The sequence below is a fragment of the Falco naumanni genome, chromosome 8 (assembly GCF_017639655.2).
Source record: "Falco naumanni isolate bFalNau1 chromosome 8, bFalNau1.pat, whole genome shotgun sequence".
Taxonomy (NCBI): Eukaryota; Metazoa; Chordata; class Aves; order Falconiformes; family Falconidae; genus Falco; species Falco naumanni.
Window position 1 is genome coordinate 4,769,839 of NC_054061.1, and position 25,123 is coordinate 4,794,961.

Sequence of the window (25,123 nt, forward strand, 5' to 3'; positions counted from 1 at the left end):
GAAGCAAAGTGTGGGCTTCATGTGCAGAATAGACGCTGGATCCTCAGCATGAATTATTCCATTCTGCAGATCCACTCCTCACGCACCGTGCTGCTTGTTGATGTAAATGTCAGAATCTGTGCTGCAGGAGGTTTATTGTATATGTTCTTTCCTTCCATAACGTATATCTGCAAACCTGCTTGTGTACATTGCGGCTGGTGAAGGGTCAAGTCCTTCCCCTGTCACGTAGGGTGGTGCTTTTCAGCCATCAAATGTTCTCAACCCACTGTTAAGAAACAATACGTGAAACCATCACTTGCATATTATTACCTGATTTCAGGGGTCTAACATGAAGACAAGTGCATGCAGCCTCCAGACTGGTGCTGAGGACTCAGTTTCTTTTAAGCATCCACTAAGCCGTGGCAGTTTTAGTGTCTCAGTGTGGTTAACCATCATTTTCTGAGAAACAGACAAACTGAGCGATTTCAGAGAGTCTCATATAGGGCAGATTATTCCAGTCCTCAAGCTGATGTAAAAATTACGTGGTGTGTTTCTCATTTGGCTGGATTTTTGTCTCTTGATTTCAGGTTGCAGTTTCCCTTGCAAACTCTTCTCGAAATACTTCCGTGAAAAGGAGTTCACCTCTGTTGAAATATTCTACCAGCTCATATTATGTTTGACTGAGCTGACAAATGGCTTGACAGCATTCCTGGAATCTGCCAAAATATAATTTCAGAAATGACAATACCATGCGAGGTAATAATCTAAGTGAGTGTTACTGCAGCTGAGCATTCACGTTCCTGACTTTCTTTAATACAGTTAGAACCAGGCAAGTCCCAGTTGTTTGTTTCTTAGAATTGTAAAACTTTCTGGTTTGTGTTTCCCTGTCAACCCATGATTATAATTCATATTTCATGGTTAGCTTATAACCAATGTAGCACATTTCAAATTGTTCCTTAAATAATGAGGTGAACAATGGGATTGACCTTAGCGTACAGCTATGAAGAAGTACCTTCAGTGCAGGAAATGCTCCATTTTAATTATCTGTTGATCCACTGGATCTCCTAAAAAAATGAGCGAGAGCTGCTGTTTAGTTCCTGAGAAATCACAAAATTACATGAATTAGCAGTTTCAAAGTGTTTATGGAGATGAAGTTTATCTTGTGGATTTTGTAATGTTACTGGTTTTGAAGTATAATTTCCAATTTGAGCTCTCTTAGGTATTAAAGCTGTTTTAGAGGACCTACAAGTAGACATTGTAGTTTTAATGTAAAAATTATTGTATCTGCCTTACTAAAACCTGTGTCTTAATTTCTTGCAGTATTGTAATGACTCTACATTACCAAGCAATTTGGTATTTTTAATCACGTAGTGTTTGCACAGTCTCAACTCATATTTTTGTGGATATATTTTTAAGATGCTGTTACTTTTGGGGAAGTTTCAGAGTGTTTTCTGTAAGTTCCTCAACACTATCCAAATCCCACTCACATTCTGGTTCACACAACCAAGAGAAAAAGCCATCGCCTGCTTTCCCAGCCACTTCTGCAGCTGAGGAAATCACCTTCCTAGGATCCAACAGCCGGGAATTTTGCCTTCAGTAGAAGCAGAAGGGAGCTAAAAATTAGGGGGGAAATGGTGCTTGGGTGCTGTGAAGATAATGCTAAATCTGTGTCTGTCTCCAACAACAAATATTTAATAAAACTGTGGTAGACCCATTTCAGGGAATTTTTCTTTGAGGGTGGATTTAAATCTTACTAATTTTGTTAAAACCAGTTTGGATGTACTCCTTTCTAAGCGCATTCTTGTATATATTGAAACAAATAGAAGTGTGACTCTAAATCTCAGCTCTTGACTTGAGTGAATACTGGTGGTTATTAAGGAAATCTATTTTATTAATCTACAAGTAAAATGTCTTACTTTGTTGGAAATTCTCAGAGCTTGTGCGACTTGTGAATAAAGTTGAGGCTTTGGCTTAGCAGCATGAAAACTTGTTTATGAAGAGCATTTAAGGCATATGTTCATTGATTAGGTCACTAAAGACAGAAAGAAACAAATATTTAAGGGGTTTTTTTCCCTAGAAATGGGTAGATTAGTTGTAAGGATATCTTAAACCTTTTTGTGCTTATAGTTCATGGAACCATGAAAAAGGTTAGTTTAAAATGTGTATGGTATTGAACAGAAAACAGAAGAGTATTTTAAGAGTAAGAGATTAATGTTTAGGTTTACTCACTGTAATTTTAGTAGATGTGTGTAATTCATAGTAAATATGTGTATGTTTGTATTGGGGGGAGGGTTCAATTAGAGCATGTTTCTAGAGATCCTCAGTGCAGTTACTTAGTAATTCTATATTCTGTAGTTGCAGCTGCTCTCTAAGATATATATTTCCTCTGATTTTACATTCTAAGGTTTGGAGATTAGTTACACTGAGTGTTTGAACTATTTTGTCTGTTGTTAGAATTAAATAGCCAGTTGTACTAGACCCCAGGTGTAAAATTACAGCTGATCAAAATTCAAACATTCTCTTGTGCCTGTAGAAGCCTTTATGACCTTCAGCACTCTTCGGTTGTCTCTCAGTGCTGTTTTTTTCAGGTTCTAGTCTTTGTTGAAATGCTGTTTTGATTTGCTTTAGACCCATTTAATGGTTTAATCTCTTTAACAGTGAGCAACTGTAATGTCTAGATATCCAGGAACATACTTCTGTTTACAGCAGAGCAGTTCAGAAAATGCCTTTTTGAGACCTGGAAGCAATTCTCCTGAGCCATGGCTGCTTGGTTAGAAAGTTCCTGAGATTGTAAAAGGAAGTTTTGTTACATCTTACTTTCTGATGTCATTATTCATTCCTCACCGTGCCACACTACATACTGACCTTTTATCACTGATGCAGAGGGGCACATGTTCTGGCAAGATCAAGAGTGCATTATAGTTCCCTACAGGAGACTCCTTCAGATGTCTGTCCTTGATCCCAGAGGCATGCTACTGTAAAAAATGAAAGGTCACTTAGTTTTCTCAGTTTGGTCAGAAGAACTTTGGTTGAATGTTGCTTTATCATCGTGATCACGGCTGTGGAAGCTTAGTACAATGTATATTTCATATTTTTAATTTGTCCTTTTCTAAGCAGCTCTGAACATGTGTCAGTAATTGACAGTGTTGACACTGAATACTGTTGCTGGAGTGTGTACTGTGTTAAATTCCCTATGTACACAATTAAGAATTTTAAATTATGAATCAAAAGCCAATGAAAGCATAAAGAAAATGTTCAAAATTCCTGGAGTCATGTAACACCAGTGTGTCGTGTTTGAGTCTTTCTGCTCACTTGTTTGTCATGATTCTGAAACAAAATGGAAATATAGTCTGAGTATAGCTAACATAATGATATTTGTTAATATATCGACTTGTTGCTGATACGATGATTTAGTAGTATCTGTGGCAGTACTTTTGGGGGTGAGTAGTTCTTACCCTAGTGTGTAGGGTATGAGGGGTCACTATCCCTCCTTGAGGGGAAGATACTAAGATGGTCGCAGTGGCCAAGTTGACTAAAATCTTTATCCAGTGATAATGATGTTGTCTTTGCTAGCTAGAACTCCTGCTATCGACTGGAAGTGTGTGAATTAATCTGTTAGATCATCTTTATCATTGCAAATTCAAGGGGGATTCTAGTTCGACTTTTGCAGCTTAAAATGTTCAGCATGGCTCCGAAGTTGCCTTTGGACAGTGTTCCATGGAATTCTTGAGAACAAATTATGCATAAATTGGGCAGTCAGGTGCTGTCTTCTGCTGAAATAAAATAGGATCAATGCATATGGAAACCTTTGTACTGTGGATGCTAAAAGCCTTGGCATTTAAATCCCACTGGAGCCATTACTGCAGTTTAGCTATCCTTTGCCTGAACCAGAATATTTTGTTTCTTTGGCCTTTTTATATAATTTTTTTTAACCTTTTTTTTTAGTTATTGATTATTTGAGCTAAATCTTTTGAAGTACTATTCCAACAAAAACTAGTTCACTCCAAAATACTATTGCTTCAACCAGATGGCTAAGTAGCAATCATTTATGAAAGGTAATGTTTTGTTACTGTTGCTTTACAGCTGACACAATAAGTTGGTTCCTTAATATTCAGAATAATCTGTATTATTTAATCAGTTTTAATAGATTAATGTGGTACTGTTAGTAAAATGTTACATTTATGCACCTCCTGTGATTCTTCAGGAAATGGGTAGAGAAGACGCAAGTCTTGTCAGTAACAAAACAGTCGTGAAGGACTTGACTTGAATCAACCAGCCCCAGCTGGAAAACCTCATCACATGATAACTTTTATAAACTGATCAGCATATTTAAAATAACCTACTATATGGTCAAGTTGCTGGTGATAAACAAAGTGAGGAGTGCTTTCTTGAGGGAGGACAGGATTTCTGTTTGCAGCAACTGCTGCAATTATTTAGCTGCTTGGTTCCCATTAAGCTTGCTGTCAGCTGTGCATAATGATTTTTGATGTTGTGTTGGGGTTTTTTTAGAATGGATAAAATGCCAGAGACAGTTAACAAAATGATGTTATAAACTGGAATGGAAACCACACGTTTGCAATACCTCACAAGGTTTCTGATCTGAAAACGTGTACAATTGCCTCACACAGTCAGCAGCTGGTTATTTCATATGCCAGTTGACCATGACAGCTTTTTTCCTGGTGAAGTTCTAAGAAATTTCAAATACTGGCTAAAACTGGCTAAAGGGTGGCAAAGTTGTTCTTTTCAATAGCAGCATGACTAGTTTGATTTTATGTTTGGGAAAGGTTTGGTTTTTTTCAGCAATGCTTGGAGCTAGATTTTCCCCGAAGCTACAAATGAAATACAACCAAATGCATGTGTACTCCCAGGGAGAGTTCATTGCTCATAATTCAGTGTCATTCTTACAGTCTATTTTTAGGCATTAGTTATGCATTTAAAGAAGTAATTTTAAAGACTTGGGACATAGAGACCATTAAACTAGTTACTATAGATCTCAGAAAATTGTGTCACTAAATATCAAGCTTAGATAAGTTGGTTTTATTCAACTGCTGTTTGTACCCTTGTACATTTTCACCATTGGGATTTGTATATCTAAGTGGAGTATCAGTATGATTTTATTCATAACTTTTATTGTATAACTTTGATATTAGGAGAATTACTGCTTTATCTCGAATAATGAAATTATTCCCATAATGGTAAATTAAAAACCCCAACATAATCACATGACTCAAAACAGATTTCTGAAGACTACTTCTAAAATAAAACAAGAAATAACAATGTATTTAATTATTATGCAAATTGTTATTCACTGTAAAGCAGTTCTCATATGTGAAAGCAATGGTAGCCTTAGGATTCTTTTGTGTGGATGTTGTTCTCCAGATACAAACCCCAAATGTTCAGCTAAAAAGGGCTGGTGAATCTGTTACAAACAGCTACTGCAAATGTACTCTCAAAGCAGCAAGGATATTGAAAATGAAGTAACATTGCCGGTGGCTTCATAACCTTCAAGCTTAATGTGTTTGGCTTTCAAGCTGCCTAAAAACAATTGCTTTCCAAATATGTAATTTGGATCTTTAAATGAAAATTAAGATGTGGAAAGTTTAGTATCTCTCTGTTCAAGGTATGTTTTAAATATTACACGTATTGCTAGTATGATTAATTTGCAATACTGTCCTCTATAGAGAGAGAACCTGCAGGGGGGCATTCTTCACCAATATTCACAATAATAATCCTAGATAAAGGCACAGTGGTTTTGATAAGTGGAAAACAAGCAAATGATCATGTGAGGAAACAACACTAGGGCAGGTTCTCAATTTGTGACTCTTCAATTCACACAGCAGGCATTCATGTTATCTTTATGCATTAGTTGGAGCCTTAAGGATTGCTAGTTTCAGTGAGTTAGCCTGCTTACCCAGCTGCTAATTCATGCATAGTGTTAGTTCAGAGATCAGAAATAATGCTGCTTCAAGAAATTCTACCTGGAAGGAGGGGGAATATATTTCTGTAATCTCTGGCTCTGCTTCCCGAGCCCTGTTTGACTAGGTGCTGTTCCGTTCGTGAAAGTGGGAGCTAACGACTCCCAGGGCTGCTTCTCTCTGTGCTCTGTGCTGAAGCTGCTGCACAATTAAGTAGCTCTTCATGGGTCAAACTGAGAACCAGTGCCAAGCTCACAGGGAAGAACGGGGTGTGTGTATTTTCTAGCTAAGAGGTGAAACCCCAGTGGTCTTGACTGTATTTTCCCAGTCCTCTGAAAACTAATTCCATTGACTTAAGTGTGTTCCACAGTAGACTTTCGGTTTCTAACTGGGTTTTATAAATTCTGTGGCAGATAGTACAAATCCCAAGGATCCTTTTATCAGAGGGACCTCTCAAGCTGTTTTTTTTTTTCTGAAATATGTTTATTCTAGCATTCGGCTTTGCTACCCAGTTGCACCCTGCTTGGGCTTGGCTGCATGCGTGGGAGCTCCGTGGTGATGGATCTACAAACAGCTGCTGCAGTCTGAAGCTCTGGTACCCTGTGGAGCTTCAGTCCTCTCTGTCCCAGAATTCTGCTGCCATCCTCTTCCATTTACTTGTCTTGTTTGCCACCTGCACCTTCCCTCCCAAACAGTCCTGTTCCTGAATAAGTGATGATAAATTTAATTTACTGTCTATCACTGGGAACCCTGACTGAAGTTCGGAAGCTCAGTCAACTGTTGTGGGAGATGGATGGGGAGGTTTGTTTAAGCAGAGATTTGCATGAACATGCTGTAGGCGTCGGGGTATAATGGGAGAGTAACCAAAAAATTTGGAAAGTCTCAAGTGGCTGGGACCAAATGCCGGGGTGACCTTAGTGATGTGTTTAGGCGTCAGTAACTGTTGAGCTTTCCTGCAGATTGCCTCAGGACCTGCTTGCCTGAGGAAATTGTTTCAGCTGAGGTGGTAAAACATCATGACACTACCTCTCGTCCTCAGGCCCTGTTAGAAGTGTGCCACCGCTTGTCTTCCCTGCATGCTAATTCCTCCCTGCCTTTGCTGCGGGTCTGATAGCCATGGTGGAGGCTCTTCGAGACATCATGGAAGGGGAATGTGTGACTGGAGAACAGAAATGAAACGTGAAGCTGCAGTGCCGCTGAGACAGTTGTGTGTGGTGGATGCATTGTAGCTAGTGAGTATGTGTTGTTAATTTACAACGTAAGCAATGAAGTAACATTCTGTTTTTCAATCTGATCTTGGAGTTGCAGCATCTGTGACCGTACGGCCCGTCCAACACAGCAAGGTTCAGTGAGCCCATGCTTTGCTCCTGAGTTTTACCTTCTGGGCTTGTGAGAGCTTTACAGCTTGCAGCATAACCTGGGGTGGCTGGTGGGTCGTACTAAAGTGGGAAAAACTTCCTGAAAGTAAAGTTAGAATTATTTAAGTCTGAGCAGGGATAATGGGCTTTTTAGCGCATCGTAATGAGAGGAAGAGTTCAGGCAGAAGTGATAATGTATTTCCAGTTAATCCGCTAAAAGGGCCAGCAAAGAATAATCAAACCAAGGCATGGGTTTTTTTCCCAGTTTTAGGTATTTCAGCACAAGCTAGCATAGGCAGTCGTGTGATTGTTCCAGCCACCCGAATATATCAGCTGTGTATGCTGGCACAGCGCTGTGCTAAAGCAGCTCTCTAGCTGCTGGCTCACAGCTGGCCCTCATTCATCCTGCTCGAAGCACAAGCGGAGTAAATGAGCAGCTGTTTGCCCTCGACATTGTAGACGTACCCTCTGGCTTCATTCTTATGGATAAACAGAGTGGTTTGAGGTTGGTGGGTTTTTTTGGTTGTGTTTTTTTTTTTTTTTTTGCTTGTTTTGTTTTGTATTTTTAAGAAATGTTTTTAATTCTTACTATATTTGTCTTTTTACCAAAAAAACCCAAACCACCAAAAACCAACCCACAAAAAAAAAAAACAAAACAACACAATAGAGCAGCTGGAAGATTTCTGTGTAAAAGGCCATATGACTGAAGAATTCTGAAGAATGAGAATTCTTATTCTGACTGACATGGGCTCAGTGGTAACTTCTCCCTTTTTTTTTTTTATTTTTAAATCTAATTTCAGAAGCTTTTGCCACCCCAATGAATCATTTTGACCGTGGGTAAAAAAAGCCTATGCTGTGAGTTTTGACTACCACTTTCTTACTTATTGCCTATGGAAACTTCCAGAAAAGTCTTCTAGTAAAACAAGAGTGGCAAATTTTGTTCCTTCATGTAGCACAGAAAAAACCCAACCCATGAAAAAAAAACCCTTTTAATTTATGCAAATAATAAAAAGGTAACATTCTGGGTCATATTGAGCAGAAGACATTTTTTTGCATATTAGTGGTAGCTGAACAGAATGTACATGTGCTGAGAATGTGGGTCTTATGGGACATCTGAGATTGTAACACATAGTCAGGTGTCTTTTCTATATAATACATACTGAGGATATATTTGGATATGTATTTTTGTATTTTATACTTTTATCAATGAGCTGGTATTAATGTATTTAGCGTTATATATGAGTCCAATGTGAATTCTTTATACCATTTGAACCCTTTGTACCGTTTCATTCTAGGCTAAAGCATTTAATTTTGGTTTTATTAATGACTTACAGTATTCTAGACGGTTCAGGTTCTGACATTCGTTACATGTGGTACTACTTCAGTCTGGAGTGATTTCTTCCAGTTTCACCACTTAATAATGCTAGCTCTTTAAATAAGGCCCTGCATTCCTGGCCTTTCAGGGAAATTTATCACTAATTTTTTCAATGGATTCCCCTCCCAAATTTAGAATGAAATATCCAGACGCTAATTCACTGAGCAAAAGCATCCTGTCTGGATGCATATTGGCTGATTCCCAGAAGAGAGGGCGACCAAGCTCAGAGGTGGTTAGAGATGTCTTAATGTGCTGACGAGTTTGGAGGCAGCTCTTGATGCTAATGCAGACCCTGGGCGCTAGCTACCACTGAGAAATCTTTATTCACTGAAGTACTCGGTGGGTAAAATATTTTCTCTTCCTCATAAATAAATAAATAAATGATGTGTAATTTGCTGACACAAACTATTTGCTTAAAATAGGCAATAGGCCTTGGGGAGATATTTATGATACAGGCTAGATTGACTTCAGCAAGCAGCAGCTGGTGCTTCAACACTGCTTGGTGTTGGAAAGATCTTCCGTACTGCAAGGTAAAGAGGCAGAAAATGCAGCTGTATCTTCCTGGAGCTAATTTTAAAAAAGCAATGAGCTGGTAATTACCACTTTTCCCAGCTGGTCTTTATGAGGGTAAAAGGTTTAATCATAGATCGAGGATGGAAGAGGAAAATACTAAGCAGGCTGCAAACCAGCATTAATAAACATACCTCCTGGAGATACTTAGAAATTGAAGCTCTTGTTGGCTGGGAGGAGCTGGGAATGAAGATTACCTCCAGAAGGTTATCTGACAGTCCTTGGGGCCTTCCTATAGGATTTTCCTCAGGAAGGATCTGCGATGAGGGTCTGGTGCTGGCTGTGTACCCTGTGGGCTCATCCTGCTCAGTACGGTCTTCCCAGGCCCCAGGGGAAGGAACTGAGCTGAGCTCGTCCTGGAAAGGTGCAAAATAAGGGGAATTTTCTGTGGAGTTTTTTTCAGTCAGCATCTCATTTCTGCTTGATTCATACAAATAACTTACAAGCCCAATTAACGCAACTAAATAGAAATATTTTTGCACCCATTTAGGTAATGTTTGGCTCTATTTATAAGCAAGAGCATCTTGCAAGAGCTTCTTTTTGACAAGTAAATAAAAAAGTATAGAGAGTGCTAGTGTGTTAGTTAATTTAACCATGCTTCATTAACTCTTCCAAAATACCAGGTCTTAGGTAATAACTAAACCAAAAAGTAACAATAGAGTAGGTGTGGTAGGAATAACTTAAACTTCAGGGGTGCAAGAAGCTGTTGTTTACTTCCTTAGTTGATAGAGGAAAAGAGGATAAATCTGTTTGGTTTTAACATTAATTTCAGGTTTTTAACTATTGTTTTTGTAGTGATGTGAAGGGTAATAGGAGAGAAGAGCAGTCATATGTTAATGTACTGGTCTTAGGGTCAATTCCGATTTGCTAACTTTTCTGATATGACTAATGGGAAATGGTGTCAGACCCACGTCTACGTCAGGCTTTGATTTCTGCAAATCATAACCCCATCTGTGATTTCTGATGAAGGTTTTTGATAGTTCTGCCTGTAAAAAAGTAAGAAAGTTGTTTTGTTTTGGGTTTTTTTGCGAGCTTTTAAAGTAGCACTTTTTAATATGGCCTTTGCATACTTAGTTTAACATATGATTATTCTCTTGATTGACTTTGTTGATGACATATCAATCTAAGTTGGCTGAATCTGACACCTATGTATTGAATGATAAAAGAATATTTTGCTCTTGTTGAGAAACAATAACTTATTATGCCTGATATGGCAAAATGAATTCAAATCACTTCAAAATATGTTTCACTTCATCTCTTGATTACTTAAATCAAAATAATAAAATTGCAGTAAAGAACTGAGGCCCAAGTCTAGCAATTTATATTTGCTTTGGTAAAATTATTTCATTTGTTATGATCATGAGACCCCACCTGCGCACCTGCAGTACTGTGTTCAGCCCTGAGGCTCTCAGCTTAAGAAGGACACGGACCTGTTGGAGCGAGAACAGAGGAGGCCATGAAGGTGGTCAGAGGCTGGAGCATCTCTCCTGTAAGGACAGGCTGAGAGAACTGAGGTCGTTCAGACTGGAGAAGAGAAGGCTCCAGGGAGACCTTCCAGCAGCTTCCAGTACCTAAAGGGGCCGTCAAGAAAGCTGGGGAGGCTTTTTACAAGGGCATGTAGCAATAGGACAAGCAGGAATGGTTTTAAGTTGAAAGAGGGTAGATTTAGATTAGGTAAGAGGAAGAAATCCTTCCCTGTGAGGGTGGCGAGATGCTGGGATGGGCTGCCCAGAGCAGCTGTGGGTGCCCCATCCCTGGCAGTGCCCAAGGGGCTGGATGGGGCTGGGGGCAACCTGGGCTGGTGGCCGGTGTCCCTGCCCTTGGCAGGGGGTGGGACTGCGTGGTCTTTAAGGTCCTTTCCAACCCAAAACGTTCTGTGATTCTATAACTTCTCAGTTAAGTTTCCTGAGGGCAAAATCTTGAAGTAGGATTCCATGATGCGCAGTGATGAACACACACAGAGCTGAAAAGGCCGCTCCTGTCCCAAGTCTTGCAGTTGGATTGGGCCCGGGGAAGTCAGAGGTGAGCTGTTCTCTGTGTGAGGGGCGCTCGGGTCGCATGCCTTGCTGTCCTGGGTGGATGTCTATCCTAGGCAGGTGATAGACTTTGTAACGGGGCAGCCAGAGGCCTCATCCTGTGCCCAGTGGGACAGAACAGCACTCAAGGTGTCCTTGAGAACTGGGTTGGGGCCAGTTTGGCAGGAGTCAGATTTCCCTTCCTGGAAGTGGAAGCTGAGTATTTGCTGTGATGTGAGAGCCTGGGTCCATCAGGGACCTGGAGTCACAGGACTTGCGGTAAATTCCGTACCGTTCCCCTCAGCGTGTCCGTGCTCTGTGAGAGGGACCGGCAGCTTCTCCTTCAGGGTTCGCGTTTATTCCGGGCTGTGAGCAGAGGCCAAGCCAATACATCGCGTTTCTATAACGCTGAGTTGAGCTAAGGCAGTCAGATCCAGCCCTGGTCTGCGGTATCAATTCTTCTCTTTCCATGCATGATTTTAGGTGTGCAGGGTCCCTTCGTTTAATTAAAAGATTGACTTAGTCATATGCAGCCACTGAACCGTAGGCAAAACCTTCACAGTGTGAATTCTGTGCAAGGAGAAAGATATTTCTAAATATTTGTTCATCATCACCTGTTGTATTGAAGTGGGTCCATGCCTGGTTTTGCTTTCCCTTCAGTGTCCGTCAAATAAGTAGTGTTTAAAGTCAGCTAGGAAAGAAAATATTAATTCTCTCATATCGGGTGTCTAACAGATGAATATGTGGAACAAACACTTTCTGGTGGTTTTGTCAGCCCAAAGGAACTGAAAGTGCCTTTTCCTGTGCTCTGTGAGAAGGAAACGTGCTAATAGAATGGCATTTAGATAATAGCGCAGCCGATGAAAACTGGGCCGTGACAGCAAAGGTGGAAAGGTCAGAAAAGAGAGAGAAAATTATTTCATTTGGAGGTGAAAGTCATCTGAAATAAGTGATTTCACATTTAAAAGGCCGCCAAGAAGAAAATTGATGAATGTTAACGTGTTTTTTATATTGTTTTATTTCATTCTTTTTTCTTTTCTTATTTGTAATGCTTACGTATTCAGGAAGTTGAGGTAGGTTTTTCATTTTTAACTTGTAAATATCCATAGAGTGAATAAAAGTATTTACAGCATATCATAATTCATATTATACTTTGAAGTCTTATGATCGACTGTTAATATTGTTATAAATGAAATGTATTGATGCATGTTAATTATTAATGTGTTAATATTGGTTTATTAACATGTTAATATTAAAATGACGTAATAGTTGTGTATGTTACAGTAGACATAAGGTATTTTAAGCACATTAGTATCTGTCCTAGTAGAAAGCTCAGAAATGCATCGATTTCTGTGCAGTCGTTTTTGTCAGGAAGGTGTTTCATTGAATGAGAATGTTAAATCTCTTTAATCATGGCAATTGTATTTATTTTTTATATATGAATAATGTACATGGGGAGAGAATGATGTACGGCTGGAAATCAGTGCCGTGTTTAGGCACTGTGCATTGCTCTCTCAGCATGCTGGTTTTCTGTTGGAGGAACTCACAGTGAAATGGGTCCATTCAGGGGTGTTAAGAGTTCCTCCTCCTAACAAAAGTCATTTCAGGTTAATGTATAAATTTCAGCACCTTGCAGAGCAGTAGCACAAAGCTCTGTCCATTTTTCAAGTCAGAGCTTTAGGTGGTATTTAAATAAGACATAGATTTTCTACTCAGCCATACCTACAGGGTGAATTTCACCTTTACGGTGTCATAACCATTCAGTTATGCTGGTATCAGTGCTGAAGTGCAACTCTAGTGCTGTATTTTCTGTTGTCCAACTGGCATAAGTTATTTTGAACTGCTATTGACCATATTGCTTTAATGTATATATAATCATTATTTACTCCTGTAAATAATAATGAGTTTTATGTACTGAAAATCTCAAAGGTTTTCTCTATTCTACTTTTCAGGGTTTGTTCCATATTTTTTCTTGTGTATTTTCCTGCGTTATCATACTGTAGTTTCAGGCATCTTCTAAAATAAATATGGTTTCAATTTTCAAAAAGGAATACTAAACACATCTGCATAAAGGAGAAAAGGAGTTGGTTTACAGAAGAGATAGTGTTTTGTAGGTTTTTTTGTAAAGGAAGGTGCATTTGCTGTAAAATATTCCTTTGACACTGAAATTGAGATAAAGCCCCTTTCCAATCCTTATTTCAAAACTGGTTCCATATGCCACCAGCATAAGAAATCTTTCTTGGGATTTGAATTATTTAACAGTTTCTGATGCTGAAAACCCAGCAGCAAAGCAACACCTAGGAAAAAAAAAAACATAGAGGCAGGCAAAAATAGAATATTTTGTTGCTGGAAAAAAATTATTCTGCTCAAAAAGCTTAAAAGCCAGCACATTCTGAAAAGTGATTAATGCTTGGTGAATTTAGCAGTACATCGTAATCAATTACAAAGCATTGTATAACCATGACAGGGGGTTTGTATTAGCAAAGCTGTGGAATTCAAAGGCAAGCCTGCAATTCTGTTTTGGGTGCCAAACCCAATACTTCTGATGAAGAAGTATCGATACTTTTGATGTATCTGAAATAAATCGTGAATAATAGTCTTTGTTGTTATGGGACATCATCACTGTCCATGAAGTCAGTATAGGCGCTGAGCATGAATATACTTGGAGAAAGAAAATGCATTTCTTCCTGAGAGTCATGCAGAGTTGCTTCCTGGCCTCTTTGTTAAGGGGGTGCTTGCCCACCCCCTGCCCCCCGAGCAGGCAGAGGAGAGGGAAGCAGCCCGCGGTTCTCTGCGCTGGAAGCGTTAGTGCTTTCTGCTCCTGCTGGCCGTAGCCTTCGGAAGGGAATGTGCTGCCATGAGGTGCATCTCCTGGTGTTCAGCGAGGGAACGGAGAGGCCCCACTCCTGTTACAGCCCCGTGGGCTGCTCTGAACCCAGACAGACATGCTGGCTTCCAGGTTTCCCAAATATTCCTGGTTAGGGTGACCAGATAGCATGAGAGCATGTGAAAATCAGTGTATTGGAGAGAAACAGTAAACAAAGCCCAACGAAGAAATCATTTAGGTGTCTTATTCACACTGATGGGTTTTGAGTTACTCTTCTGGCAGAAAAAGAAATCTGGATGTCATTCTAGACAGCTTGATAAAGACATCTCTTCAGTGGCAGCCCTCAAGAAATGCATACAGAATACTGGATATATTAAAAAGGAAGTAAAGTTTAACATGCAGGAAAATATCACAACGTTAAAGAAATCTTCCATGCTTTTTCGCTTCAAATACGTTATTCTGTTGTTACCACCTCCTCTTAAAGAGGACACAAGTGAGATGTACAGAATATGCTGAAACCGAATATAACAGTTGGACTTGAATCCCCGTTCTTCAGAGCCGGGTTGATGGAACTCTGAAGTGGGGGAAATATCACGTAAATATTTGCTCAGTGCATAGAACACAAATTGATCCCATGCACAGAAGAGGTTTCTACTCTTTCTACAGAAGGACTCATTTGCAACAGAATGACCATTTGGCTGGGTACTCTGACAGTTGCTACCTTCTCCAGTTTAAACTCCAATCAGAATTATGTAAAACTGAACCACAAGACTCACAGCAGGATTATATCTTTACATCAGATTTAAGAAGTTTTTAAAAAATTGATAGTGGGAACAATGACAAAAGTGCTCCTGGATGTTATTGTACTTTAAGTATAATACTTACGATGCTGTTGCTGTGTTTCTGTACATTCACAACGGCGGGACTGACATGTGTCCAAATGGATCTAAGTATTTTTGGATTTATTTTGCTGACCTTTTGCCACACCGGGATGGTATGGATCATGTTATGTTACCTGAACAATATGCTTTTATCTTTGTTATCAAAAGTTGTAGACTGATAAGAAATAATGCAGAATTTTCAGAAAAATATTTAATAATGGGCATACTTTGAAAAACAATTCAGAAGAAAACTTCAAGGTACTGAATTAATGGAATTTCCTATTCTTTAACTTCTAACCTGCGTTTACTACTCTCTAGGATACAACCTGTTGATAGTCTTATCTGATTTGGCCTAAATATGTTAGGATTAAAAGATGAGTTGATTCATTTGTAGTTTAGTTATGTAAAATTGTACTGGAAGGATTGATTATATTTTTCCTGAGTTTCCTTTTCTTTTCTCCCCATTTAGGATGATTATTTCAGAAACTGGAATCCAAACAAGCCTTTTGATCAAGGTAAAGTTATTACTCATTTTGCAATTGTCTTCTGCTATTTCATGATATCCCTATATACTTTATGCCTTTCTTCCTCCCCCTGTCCCATGCATTAGTGAAGAGCTATATTCATGCTTATATCTCATTCCCAATTTAGTCACAGCTTGAGGTGGTTTATGTGTAAGGGTTTGACTCATCTCTGTTTTTCAGCCACATTTTTTAATCCATATCCATTCCAATTTATATTCAGTGATGATATATATACTTAGATTCTCTGTAACCATGAATCTTGGTCTAACATGCAATGTAAAACAGATATGTTCATGTACATTTTCTTTCATGTTAAAAACTTTCCTAAATGAATGTCATTAATGTAATTACTGCATTTCCTAACACTTAAGGGGCCAAGTCTTTGAAGCCAGTTGTAACGTATGAATTTCAGAGTTGTTTTTTTTTAAAAAACGGTGTTGTGTATGTGCTGTTGATGCAGATACAGATTCTGTAAGTGACACTTTATGCTTTGTCTCAGTGAGTTTTTAAGTTATGGCAGTACTTCAACAATTTCCAGGCCATCTACCAAAGGATAGGGAAAAACACCCCAAAAAACTCTGTATTGTTGTGTCCAGGATAGCACTGGAAACAAGTCATGCCAGGAGAAGGAACTTCAAATTGAACAGCTTAAGAGATCTCAGACAGCAACTTCCCATCAAGCATCCTCTGCTTTGTGTTCATAGCTAGGAAAAAATCTTTTCAGATGGGATGGTAAGACACATTCACTCTAAATGTCATAGATGAACATTGCTGGAAATACTAGTAGCCCAGATGTTGCTAGGTGTGGTGGGTTGTATTTGATACTTAATGTCTTGTCAGTAAAACACACTGTATGCAAAGAAATCTCAGCAGTCCACCCTCTGAAAGACAGAGTAGGTAGTGCAAGCTGGTAGTATGCCATAATTCTGTCCTTAAAGTCAGGATATTGTACTTGAACTTTACTGTTTGTTATATTCGTCACTCTGACACTAAGATTCTGTAAGAGTCCATAGTGGAGCACCCTCAAAAAGTGTAATATTAAACCATTTGGGTCTTAGATTTCATTGTTTCTTAAAGCTTTCTATAATGTTTTGGTGGTTTGGGGTTGTGTTGTTTGTTTGGGTTTTTTTCAGGACAAATGTAAAAAACTACATTTAGCAGAGCTTCTTTTGATTTGGTAGAGCCAGTTATCAGCAGTTTGATTTGTGGAGATAACACACAATATAAAGCGTAGGTTGGTTAGGTTCTGGGTTTGTCTTTTGACAGTTGCTCATTTTTTTTTTCCTGTTTGTAATGTTTGGTGAAGCTCATATAACTCCTGCGTGAGAACACGTATGAGACGAGGATATTACAGCTGCACGATCACAGGTAGATGTGTAGCCTTTTTCCACTGCTTAATCCAGGATCCTAAAAATGCCTTTCTTTAACTCGCTTTGGTTCATTATTCAACATCATGTCTCTTAAATTGTAGAACAGCAGTGCCTCAAATTTTATTCAAAATGGTGTTCTACAAGTTTCAATCCACTTATACTCTGAAATTGGAAGGGATTTTAAAAGATGTTATCTTAAAGTCATTTAGAAAGGAATGATCGTGTACCTGGTAACTCCAATACAAATGAGCTTCAGTCACGCAGACCCACTGCACAGTCGTCCTCTGTTTTGGATCCTGTGTCAAAGTTAAGTGCCATTCAAGTAGAGTGTGAGACGTACTTTGCCCTTCAGAATGTGAAGTGGCTCTCTGGATATATAACTCTTGTGATTTTACATTCAGAAAAGGTATTCCTGCAAGAAAATTGCTTAAGCAAATTGTTGAGCTGGCAAGTAGCTCATGGTGGAACAGTCACAGTGTGGTACGCAGAGGGAAACAACAAATCAAAACGTGCATGGCCTTCTCCAAGCATGGCATGGCTGGTGTCACTGGGATTTAACCAGTGGGTAATGGTTAAAGAATATTAGAAAACATCAGTGTTTCATAATTGACCAATACTTTAGTTAGTTTTTAAGTTTTTAATAACTGTTTAAAAAAGAAAAAGCAAGTCATGTTACAGACAAACATTTTGATGCCTCTGGAAGTCAAATAGTATGAAATTATACTTGTGAATCATACCACAAATGAGAGCAAAGTGTGAATTGGTTAAGAAGGAGAAGGAAGGGCATGAACAAATGAATGAAGGGGTAGCTAGATAAATGACAGTTCAGCAGAGGAGATGAAACCACAATGCTTTCTTTATTTGCTTTCGATTTCAGCTTTGGCAGTCATTTATTTTACAAACAGGAGTCATAAAAGGGAGCACCTTGGCCGATCAGAGATTTGAATTTTCAGAATTACTAAAGTGTTTAGGAAGAAAATACCCATTAGAATTCTCTGAAGGTGCTTTTGAAAATTTCACTTTACATCTATTTCTATGTTTCATTGCCAGACATGTTCCTTTTATTATCTGTAGGTAGCTCCCAGGAATATCACTGGGGGCTTGTACATGTTAGAGCTGAAGAGTGTAGATTGTCTCTCTTTATGGAAATGGAACTTCAGTGCCAAAGGAAAGGGAAAGACGATGGTTTTTGTCAAAGCATATATCCACAGGGATTTTCAAAGGCATTTGAGGGATTTAGGATTACAAATCCTATTGACTTCAAGTGGAATTTATGGCCCTACCACTTTCAGAGGCCTTGTGGCCCTCTGTCTTCCCAAGAGGAAAAACAAAAAAGTAAATCCTGGCGAAATATTGCAAAAAGATTTTGAACTGACATGCTTTAAAACTGTCTTGTTCATTGTGTTACTGAGATTTCTGACTCTGGGCAAAACCACAAATCGTTTTAGAGAATCTGAAATCAGACGTGGATATCTGGAAGCAATACAAACAGTCATACATCTGTTAAAGATTACTGTCTCTTTACAGAGAAAAGAATCATTTCTCTTTCATTCTAAAATTTCTTCAAGACTATGGATAGTCTGTTGTCAGAAAGCAGAATGCAGACTAGGTGATACTCCAAGCGTGATGCTCTGCCTTGCGGAGATCTGTGCAGCGCTTTTGTTTCATTTAAATCTTACAGATGGATTTTATTTGGCCAATAGCTCGTTCTTTTTGACAAAGACAACACTACTTTTGGCCATGGTAAAAATCACACTGACTCAGACGTTAAAATAGCCACTCATACCTTTCTAAAGAGATTTCATACGCAAAAATTTCCCTTAGGAAACTGTTGCTTAGTCTGAGCAACCTGGTCAAGCGTCCAGTGTGTCTGCCCATGGCAAGGAGATTGGAACCAGTTGATCTTTAAGGTTCCTCCCAAACCAAAACATCCTAAGATTCTATGAATCTCTTTTCTAGGTCTTTTCCGCCATAGGTTTAGTATCTGTCATTATCCATGCAGAGAAAAAAGAATTGTCAGAAGAATTTGTCCTAGATCTGTTATGCAGAGCAAGCTGCAAGAAAATTGTTTCATCTGTCTTTGGTCTTCTCCATTCTCCCAGCCCTGACATTTTTTTCCATGTTGCTCCTTTTGGCCTTGGGGTGTTTAAATGCCCCCTGCGCTTTTGTATGATTTTGGAGGTACAAAAGCTTTTATTTTTTATTCCTTGGGGTTCTTACATCCAGAGAGCCTGTGCAGATCCTGCAGTAAGGAGCCCTAGCTTGCTGCTGTGAATTCAATAGCAGCTCTCTGTTTTCACAACACAATTGTTAGAGAGATACCCCAAAAGAAAATTTTAATCTCACAACACCAAGGTTCTTCCTACAGTAACTGAGGAGAAAAAACTTCTTCCAGTGGGTGAATGAAAGCAAGACAACTGCCTTCTCTCTGGGTTCTAAGGGAAATCTGAGCATCACTCAGCTAAAGCTGAGAACCCATTCTTTGGGACAGCTTTACAAGTTGTTAATGTTTAAAACCTATTTCTCAATTCTAAATCTAAAATCATGTTTTAATATTCTAAAGGTGAAGTCTTTCCATGGAAGCCAGAGTGCAGAATCACAATGAAGGAGCTGGGAGGGCAGGGTTTAGGAGTAATGAAAGGTGGCTGGTACCTGCCAGAAGTCATCTCACAAAGGCAGCTGGAGGATTCAGTAAGTTTAACAGATTTCAAAACCAACAGTTTTGAAAACCAGCAGAATTCGGCTTCCAGTCTTGTGCTTAATTTGCATCTTTTAAGGAAAAGTCTGCTGGGTCCAACCAAATCTATATTCTTTTCTAAAAAAAAACCAAAGCTAGCTTTATTCAGCAGATTGAATTATTTAATTATGCATTTAAAAACAATAACAGTGTAATCAAGCTGTCTGCTTTCTGCTTGCAGTGCAGAGAGAAATATCTGCATGTGTCTCAGGAAAAGAAATAGGTGGAAAAGCATACATGACTTCCACTGAAACAACCCCTAGAGAGTCACACGAGGTATCTTTGCATAACATGCCTTTCCAGGGGAAGTCAGCTTGAATGGTTCAGCTGCATCTTAGAGGGTACTTGAGTGATCAGAGTTTATTTTTAGCCTAGCTGCCAGCCCAGCTTTTTATTCATCTTGAACCCAGGAGAAACCAATACAACGGTGAGCATCTTGCCGACTGAGCCAAGCTAACGAGGCATTTGGACTGCAGAAGGCAGGAGAGCGTATAGCCTGAAAATGATTGATAGTCATTAATATTGAACTCCATTCTGTCAGAGTTGCAGAAGAGTGGAAGGAGCAAGTTAGTCAGGATTCTAAAATATGAATCAAAGTGTTGGGTTTTTTTTCTGACAAGGTCATTTGAGAGATCTTAAGGAGCTTGACAGCTAACTTGGCATACTTTCCTAGTCTTCTCCATCTACATCGGTTGAAGAAAAGAGGGAATCGGGGAGAAAGTTTAGCATAGTATTCTCACATCGGAGATTTTGGTATGGTAATTAAATGTGTCTGATATTCTGCACCTATTCAAACTTGCCAGAAAATGAGCTTATTAAGACTTTATGTATTAACTGTTAAATAAAAAAATAAGTTTGTTATTGAGAATTTCTGCTAAAAGCCACCTCTTAATAGCTCTAGTATATTCTTCTACAGACAAATAGATATTAATTTTTCTGATGAGATGCTCAAATAAGAGCACATTTTGTTAGGTGTAAAGTTGCTGGAAACATTTTGGAATGGTGTCCAGTTATTTGCCACATGGCTTTTTTTAAAGCATCGTTATCCAGAACATTGGAACTATGGAATTAATGGGATGCTCTTTGTATTGCATATACATAACCTCTGAATCCAAAAACGTTTAGACCATTGAGCTGCCATTATTATTAATAACAAACAATTAAAAACAAACATGTAGAAGGACATGGGGCGGGGGGAGGGGGCCAGATAGCAACTTAATTCTATTGCAGTGCTGAGCTTTTTCCCAAGGAGCTGGCTGGGAACGTGGTATCATCTCACCTATCACTGGTGACAGCAATCTCAAGTGTTCCAAGCTGCTGGACTTCTCAGGAAAAGATGCTCACTATTAGAAAGAGATGGAATTTCCCCCTTCTCTTCCAGTATTTATTTTCACTGTCTTTATTCCCAGTCCTGTTCCACAGTAACTGAGAAGTCTGGACAGGACAGGGATATTATTTCTCAGGGCTTTCATTATCTACCCGGGGGGGGGGGGGGGGAATTAAAAAAAAAAAAATAAATTCAAAATTCCAAAATCGCTTTTCCACTATTCTGTGTGAAAATTTTCATCTGCCTGAATGGGACCTATAGATGAGTGATGCCAAGGTCAGACATGCTTGTGTAGACTTGATTATCATTATTAATTTACAGACGTGAACTCTCCATCTTTGCAAAGAATTCCTCTTGAGCACTAATGAAAGTTTTAACTGGCAAAATACCTTCACTTTTGAAGAGGAAAGTGCTGCTTTGGAGTGGATTGCAGCCTCCAGCATAGCATCGCCCATGACTTTCACAGTCCAGCAGCCCCATGGAAGTGAATTTGTCAAATTTAGAGCTTATCTTGAGATGAATGTATTGGTATTCCTGCTTCCTCTGCTGCGTTGAATTGTACCGCTCTCTTTCCAGTGTCTAACTGGCAAATCCAGACTCCAGAAATGGCCTCCTGCAGCTGTGCAGAATAAAGTTTGCCTAGAATTCATAAGCCTTCCAAAACAGAAAGGATGATAATGGGAAGCCTGTGATGCAGGATGAAAATCATAGAACCTGCAATTATTTTTGAACATGTAATTTTCTGTTAGCCCAGTTAAGATGTTCTTTCAGAAAAGCCTGAATAAATTCCTTTCAGAGAGTTGTTTAGTACTGTACACATCTCCAGCCACAAATATATGTTAGTTTTATTATAAATGTTTTCTATTACTGTGCCTCAGATGGCAGATTTCAATTGAATAACTTATTTTGCAATTTATTTTTTGACTGTGGTTGAATTAGTTTTAGAGCCTTATTCGTAGGACAACTGCACATGAATTATGTTTGTAGATCTTCAGTAAATCAGTACGATTTTAAAACATGCTAACTGAATCAACAGAAGACAATCACTGAGATGCAGCTCATGAAATACGCTGTCTTCCATCAAATGCGTGTCAAGTACATATGGCTGCTTATATGTGCCAAGCAGATGCACATGGTTCTCTTTACGTGCTAGGAGGGTAATATTAAATTCCTTGTTAAGCTTGTAAGCAACCACTTTTGCCATTAAATGTGGCGTCAGAAGTGGCAGAGATGGGGTCCCCGTCTATGACTGTATTATGGCTGATGTGCTTTGAACTAAGGCAATGATCGATAGATTGTCTTCTAGAATTTTATTAACCCTTGGGGAGCACTTGTTAGTTTTGTCAGTAATGGTGCTGGCTTTCTTTTAATATCTCTTATGTCATTGACTGTAAAGCAGAAATTATTTTGAAAGGGAAATTCAGTCTTCCCCGTGCTTATCTAGCTCTCATTTAATTAAATAAATCTTTGGGAATATTTCAAGGCCCAACCCTGCTCTCATTGGCATCACTTAGTGAGCAGGGATCTCCTTCCCTTTGCTTCAGTATATAGGAGTTCATTTTTTGGAAACCTACCTAAACCTTTAAAAATGAAGTGTGTTTAGAAATACATGCCTGCAAATCTTCCTTCCTTACTTGCTGCAAGAGAGACCTCAGTGTATTATTCAAACTAGCGACTTCGGTTTATATTCTGATTTAACAAGGCCAAACCAATCAGGGGCAAAGTCTTCAGCTTTGAAATATTATTTGACTTAAGTATTGGATGGTATAGTAGATTCATACTGCATGTCAAATTGTGTTTTAAATCACTAGCTAGGCAGAAGAGTAATTTGCACAGTATTTAAACATGTTTTTATGCTTCTGAGTTAATAGGTGATTAATAACTGTCATTTGATTCTAAATGGAAAACAGGATCTCCTGTGGAGAATAAAAGTAGAAGGCAGAGTGACAATGGCGGTAAAAAGGTATAATGCAGAAATTTTAGGAAGAGAACAAGATCAAAATAAAGACAAGTTATTTCAAAATCAGATATCAGATAAACTGAGAATGTGTAAGGCGGAAATTAGGGGAAGAAAAATGAGGATAATTTGCATCTCCTCAATATAGAGGGCACAAACAGGAATTACCCAAAAGCCAAGGCTTGGTTGATGGCGAGGCTCTTGGTGACTGCGGTGGCAGGGAGCTACATGAAGAACGTGCAGGAGCACAAACAGTGCCCCAAACTCAGAAATTCAAGTATAACATGAGATATTTGGGCAGGGATGTGAGAATACCATTTTTTTACAACTGTGTTAGAAGAGAAAGTTCAAGAAAAATGACGGCTCACTGCTCAGTGGAGAGAGATGCCTAACACAAAGGCATTGCTGAGAAGGCCAGAGCGCTGTTACCTGCCTGTGCCTTGGCTTTCGCTTAAAGGCCAGCTGAGAGCAGGTGGCGATCATAGCTAACATCTTCGGCTGAAGGGTAGGATGCTGGATTAGGGAAAGAACAGGCCTGAGTAAATTAAGTATTTGCAAATTGGAAATAGATTGCAAACTGGAATTGATCTAGGGTTTAAGTGAACTGGCTGAAATAACTTTAAAGATACTAAAATTTACCTTTTAAAATCTATGAAATTATAGGAGACTGGGAAAGGACAAACAGCATGCATATTTTCTGAAGTTAGAGAAAGGAAGAAAATAGGAAATTCTATCCATAAGTTGAACCTGAAATCCTGAAAAAAAAGTACTAGAATAAATACTAAAACAAATATTTGTGATCATCAGGAAGATAATGAGATGAATAAAGCTGGTATGGGTGTCAAACTAAAAAAAATTCTTCTGGGTCATTTACAGGCCGTGAGACTTGGGAGTAAGCTTGACTTTAATAAGGCTTTTCACGTTGAATTACATTATTGTCTTATAAGCAAGTTAAAGAAATATTGTCTAAAAAATAATTATGAAGTAGATACAAAATCAGTTGGAAAACTACATTCTGGTAGTAGCTGTCAATGGTTACATGTCAGGCTGGAAGGATAAATTGAGTAGGGTTCCTTTGTGATCTGTTTTGGGTCCAGTATTCACCATTTTCATTAAACTGTAGATATTGACATTAGTATGCTTATTGATTGTAACACAGCAGTAAAATTCACAGTCACCTTTAGAAATTTATGAAATGACCCGAAAACAAAGGATAAAGTTCAGTCCGGGCAGATGCAAAGTTCTTTACTTAGGTAAGAATAATCATCTGCACAAAACAAAATGAAAAACAGTCAGATGGTAATAAATTTGGAGAAAAAGGGTAGAGGATTACAGTGGATTACAAATAGAACATGAGTCAACAATGTCATTCTGTTGCAAAAAAAGGCAAATGTTGCACTGGCATGTGTAACTATGAGTAATCCTTCAGTTCTAGTCAGCGCCAGTTAAGACCTTGGCTGGAATATGTTGTCCAGATTTGAGTACCAGGCATCTAGAATAGTGTGAATCCAACTGGAAACTACCCAGAGAAAAGTAACAGATATGATCAGTCACAGAAAATACATTATGCGAAGAAAGACCGAAGGAGAGGAGCACCTTCTCTGTTGAGAGAAAACAAAACAACAACAACAAGAAAAAAACCCAACAGCCCACAAATTCTATTTTCAAAAGCATAAAATTAACTGCAAAGTGGATAACTTGTTCTCTATCCGTTGTGGATACAACAAGGAGCAGTATGTTTACATTGCAGTGAAGAGGATGAATTTTAGCCTTTTTAATGACAGCAATATTTAAGCATTGGGAGAGAGGTTTTAAAGAGGTTGTAGGGACTGTCTTTGAAGGTGTTGTGACACAGGTTAAACAAATGTCTTGCAGATAATGACACATTGATAGTTGATCTAGCTATGGAGAAGGGGAATGGATTTAGCATCCTTCCCAGAATTGCCACTCCAGCACTGTGATTCTGTGACTGTATTTTGATTAATGGAAACCAGCTAATTTCATTGAAAGCACAGAAAAAATGCTGAAGAAGGTATTTTTTAAAATAGATTGCCAGTCAAAGCAAAGAAGGGAAAAAAAAAAAGAATCTGTATCCTTGACAGACATTTTGGCACAACCTGGAAAAACAGAGGTTCTTATTTGATGGGAGTAATGTGCATAACCTTCAAGATAGATACTGACCATGGTTGTCACGGGCTTGCAAACCTCCATGAATACAAACAGGGACTGGCAAAAGGCAGCCCATTTTCTCTGACTGCTTCTCCCTATCTCACTGGCTTTCTAATTGT

General features: G+C 38.8%; 1 protein-coding gene across 2 annotated transcripts in view; it reads left to right on the forward strand.

The window, feature by feature from the left end:
- SPOCK1 (SPARC (osteonectin), cwcv and kazal like domains proteoglycan 1) overlaps nucleotides 1–25,123 on the forward strand; it is a 323,259-nt gene that overhangs the window by 92,239 nt on the left and 205,897 nt on the right. Inside the window, exons 3-4 of one of the 2 annotated variants that reach the window (XM_040604741.1) lie at nucleotides 12,277–12,285; nucleotides 15,390–15,435. In XM_040604741.1, the coding sequence (XP_040460675.1) occupies nucleotides 12,277–12,285; nucleotides 15,390–15,435 (55 nt within the window). The remainder of the gene's footprint in view (nucleotides 1–12,276; nucleotides 12,286–15,389; nucleotides 15,436–25,123) is intronic. The other variant, XM_040604742.1, reaches the window with a different exon arrangement.